At 35.9% G+C, this 3,925-nt stretch overlaps 1 protein-coding gene across 1 annotated transcript in view; it reads left to right on the top strand.

The window, feature by feature from the left end:
* The first annotated feature begins 1,367 nt into the window (after positions 1-1,367).
* aqp10a (aquaporin 10a) overlaps positions 1,368-3,925 on the top strand; it is a 3,749-nt gene continuing 1,191 nt past the window's right edge. Inside the window, exons 1-4 of the mRNA XM_027152996.2 lie at positions 1,368-1,540; positions 2,482-2,608; positions 2,764-2,901; positions 3,085-3,203. Coding sequence (XP_027008797.1) covers positions 1,430-1,540; positions 2,482-2,608; positions 2,764-2,901; positions 3,085-3,203 — 495 coding nt within the window. The 5' untranslated portion in view covers positions 1,368-1,429. The remainder of the gene's footprint in view (positions 1,541-2,481; positions 2,609-2,763; positions 2,902-3,084; positions 3,204-3,925) is intronic.

Here is a 3,925-nt window from a genome sequence, read left to right as displayed (position 1 = left end):
TGAGCGTTGAAGGTGGCCATTAATATATTAATATTAATAGTTATTAATATTAACGGGGATTTATTCATGATAAGTGATGATGCAAAGGTTAGGGAATGGATTGAAACAGACATAGAAAAATACATAATAAATATCTAAACTTCAAGCTGACTCCTGAAAACATTACAGTAATAGATTAGCATTTTATCCATAGTCTATAAACTATACATAGACTACAAACCAACATATATGTAGACTATAAACTGATAAGTCCAGGGTTAACAAACCAACACCGATAATGTTTTAGAGTGGTGATCTTGAACTTTGGTTCAACTTGCATGATGGGTAAGTGTGTACATTATTTATACATTACTTACTGCGAGCATACCTTATACAATACATGTGCTTGAAGGTGGTTGATGCTGTCACTACTACTTTCAAATGGAACAATATTGTTACTGTTTTCATGGTTTGTACATCACTTGATATACACACTACATGGCCAAAGGTCTGTGGACACCTGACACCCAAATATGGTTCTTCCCCAAATTGTTGCCACATAATTGTATAGAATGTCTTTATATGCTTAAGGGACCAAACCTGCAAAGTGAGAAGATGTAGTTTGACTAGGTTAGATAGGAAGAACTTGAGTTTCCTGCACAGATTTATGACCTCAACCCCACTGAACACGTTTGTGATGAATTGGAATGCAGACAGTTATTATAACAACAAAGGAGGCACTAAATTAAGAATTTAATGTTCAACAAGCTTATACCTATGTGATGGACAGGTGTCCAAACTTTTGAATATACTGTATATGGTGTATTGTAAACTAATATCTGTTAGTCTTAAAAGTCCAGCATCTCAACACAAAGTGTCTGAATGCTTAACAATTTAACTTCAGCAAACTTTTATGGAATCACACAGCAGTTCCTAATCATGTTGTTGACTTTGGGGGACTCAGTTGCATTCTGATGAAACATTTAAGTGATCGGACAAGCGGAAAATGGTAAAAAGAAAAAAAAAATGGTGACAAATGGTAAAAAAAATGGAAATTTACTCTAGAAAATAGAAAGAGCTGATGACAAATAGCCTATTTGAATCATTTTAAATGTGTCTGGTCAAATTTATCTTAGTAAATATAACAATTGACTTTTGAAAGTGTGGTGAAATAAAACATCACGGTTACAGAAAGATGTATATTCATTTAAAGGAGAAATACTACTTAACAATCTTTTGCTTCTTCTCTACATACCTCATCACTGGTTTCCAGAGAAAGTACATATTATCTTATCTCTCTCGCCTTTAGTACATGTATTCCGAGTTATTAATGATGTTACGTTTATCAGAGCAATGGAGTCCAAAGTGTACTGGACCACATAAAGGACAGCAAGTCGAAAAATGTGAGCAGCCTGAGAGTAGAAGGGAGACAGCAGGAACAGCTGGAAACATGCAGAACAGCCAGGCGCAGCGCATGAAGAGAGTAATGATGAAGATGAAGGTACACAACACCTTAGTCAGACAGTGTCTGGGAGAGATCATTGGCACCTTTGTTCTTCTGGTGAGTTTTAGCTCCTAAGTGTTTGTGTTTATTTGTTATAAAAGTAGAATTACGCTTATATTAATCAGCAAAATAAAAATATTTGAAAAGAAATTGTATATGTTCACGTTAAATCGAACACAACTATTAAACAGAAGTATGTCACAATTCTTGAAGACATTTTTGGCCAACAATATGAATAGGTTTGCTAACAATTTCCCAGCAATAGCTAATTCGTTTAAAGTTTACAAAAATAATTTTGGATCATTTGCAAAATCCATGCTGAATTGCTGCCAATTTACATTTTGTGTTTTGTTTCTGGACCCAAAAGTTGTTTAAGGAATATTTGTTTGGCAATAAATGCCAAATGTGCATAATATGATGTACTGTACATAAATGTGCATAATTGGTAAAAGAAACTAATCAATAGCGCAGGTTGAATTCCATCCTGAGGTTAACGACAGCAGACTGCAGACAGACAGACCTGCTTTCTTAAACCACAGCAATTTGCCAACACAAACAATTATTATTTAATGCTTCGGAACATCCTCAAAACAATTTAAGCTAACACTTACTTTCACAAGTAATCACTTACTTACACAAAAGCTATAACCAGTAGTTCCATCAGTAGTAAACCTCATACCACTACCTGTTTCTACAACACTAGTACAATTATTACAATGCATTTGTTACATTTACAAGATTTATTTTTTTTTATCTCCGTTTTTTACTCAGTAGCTCAGTAGATGAGGGAGATTTTACAGCTTGCCAAACAAATATGCTTTGGGTCTGAACAATCTGACCCGGAGCCTTTATCTGAAGAGATAAGGTTTTGTTTTTAATTGTTTGAAATTTATCATGAGACATACAACCACACTGATTTTGCATTTTATCATCGTTCTCATGAATCCACCGTGGTTTAAATAACTTCTTAACCTATCACCTCTCGATTTTTGCTCAAGCTGTTCGGCTGTTCCGCGGGAGCTCAGGTGAAGACCGGCAATCAGATGAAGGGACAGTTTCTGTCAGCCAACATGAGCTTTGCTGTGGGGGTCATGTGTGCCATGTACCTCAGCATGGGGGTTTCAGGTGAGAATAAAGAAATTGAAATCAAATTCAAATGAAATCTTACACTAAGCATTAGATAGTTCACTCAATAGTTTTATTTTTCCTGAGTTTGAAAAATTTTGTAATGATAGTTACCACCTTATATTTTTATCTGTTTTTCTCTCTTTCACATTTAGGTGCTCATCTGAACCCTGCAGTGTCTCTAAGCTTCTGTGTATTAGGGGATCTTCCCTGGCGCTGCCTTCTTCCATACTCTCTGTCTCAGTTGCTAGGGGCCTACCTCGCCTCTGCAGTAGTCTACACCATGTACTACGGTGAGACCAAAGGCACAACTAAAAGCAAGCATGAGTTTGTAAATTAGATTAAGTGTCAGAAAATTACCTCCAAAATGACTTTTGATTTGCCAATACTTCACAGATAACACGGTTTCTTTTTGAAATTATTTGGCAACATTAAGAAGTGCAGTCTAGATTATTTTTGTTTATCTTTTGCTCTAGATGCTATAATGGAATACAGTGGTGGGGTTTTGACTGCTTATGGTCCTAATGAAACTGCATCCATCTTTGCCACATTCCCAACACCGGGGACGTCCCTACAGACCAACATCTTCGACCAGGTCAGTGCAAATATTTGAATTATGTAAAGTGAAAAAGACCAATAGCACTAAAATAGCCTGGCATCCTGTAAAGAGTGTACCCTGCCCGGTGCCCAGAGTCTCCTGAGATAGGCTCCAGGATCTCCAAAAGCTAGTAGGACAAGCAATGAAAAGGATGGATGGATGGATGGATGGTTGGTTAGATGGATGGATGGATGGATGCGAAAAGACCAATAGACCACAATGTCCCATGTCTCCATCAACAAGTTGTTAGCAGAGCAAAGAAAATAATTGTGACTAACAACAGAATAATTTAAAAATGTTTTTTTTATTGTAATTTTTTTTTGTTTTAAATATTACAATCAAATACAGTGAAACAAAACATTAAGGAACAACACAGCAAAATGACCGTACAGCATGAGATGAAAACATCGGCTTGAGTGGAAGCGCATAATGGATATTAGTTTGGGGTGTTGTGATATAAAGCACAAAAACACCACAGTATTTTTACTTTGCTTCACTAATTTGCCGTTGTGTTTTGAACCACAGGAACAAAGTGTTTTACACGTGCCGTGAACTGTTTGTATTTGCATTAACCTTTGTTAAAAGTATTCTGTCTTATCTGCACTGTTTAATCTGTACACATCATTCCTAATCATTTACTGTTTTGGTTTTTAACATGACCGTCTTGTTAGTCAGTGAAAAGTACACATCATATTTGTTCTAATGCAGTTAACATTAGC

Source organism: Tachysurus fulvidraco, chromosome 3 (assembly GCF_022655615.1).
Source record: "Tachysurus fulvidraco isolate hzauxx_2018 chromosome 3, HZAU_PFXX_2.0, whole genome shotgun sequence".
Lineage (NCBI taxonomy): Eukaryota > Metazoa > Chordata > Actinopteri > Siluriformes > Bagridae > Tachysurus > Tachysurus fulvidraco.
The sequence above is the reverse complement of the archived record's forward strand: the minus strand, read 5'-3'. Positions and strand labels throughout refer to the sequence as shown.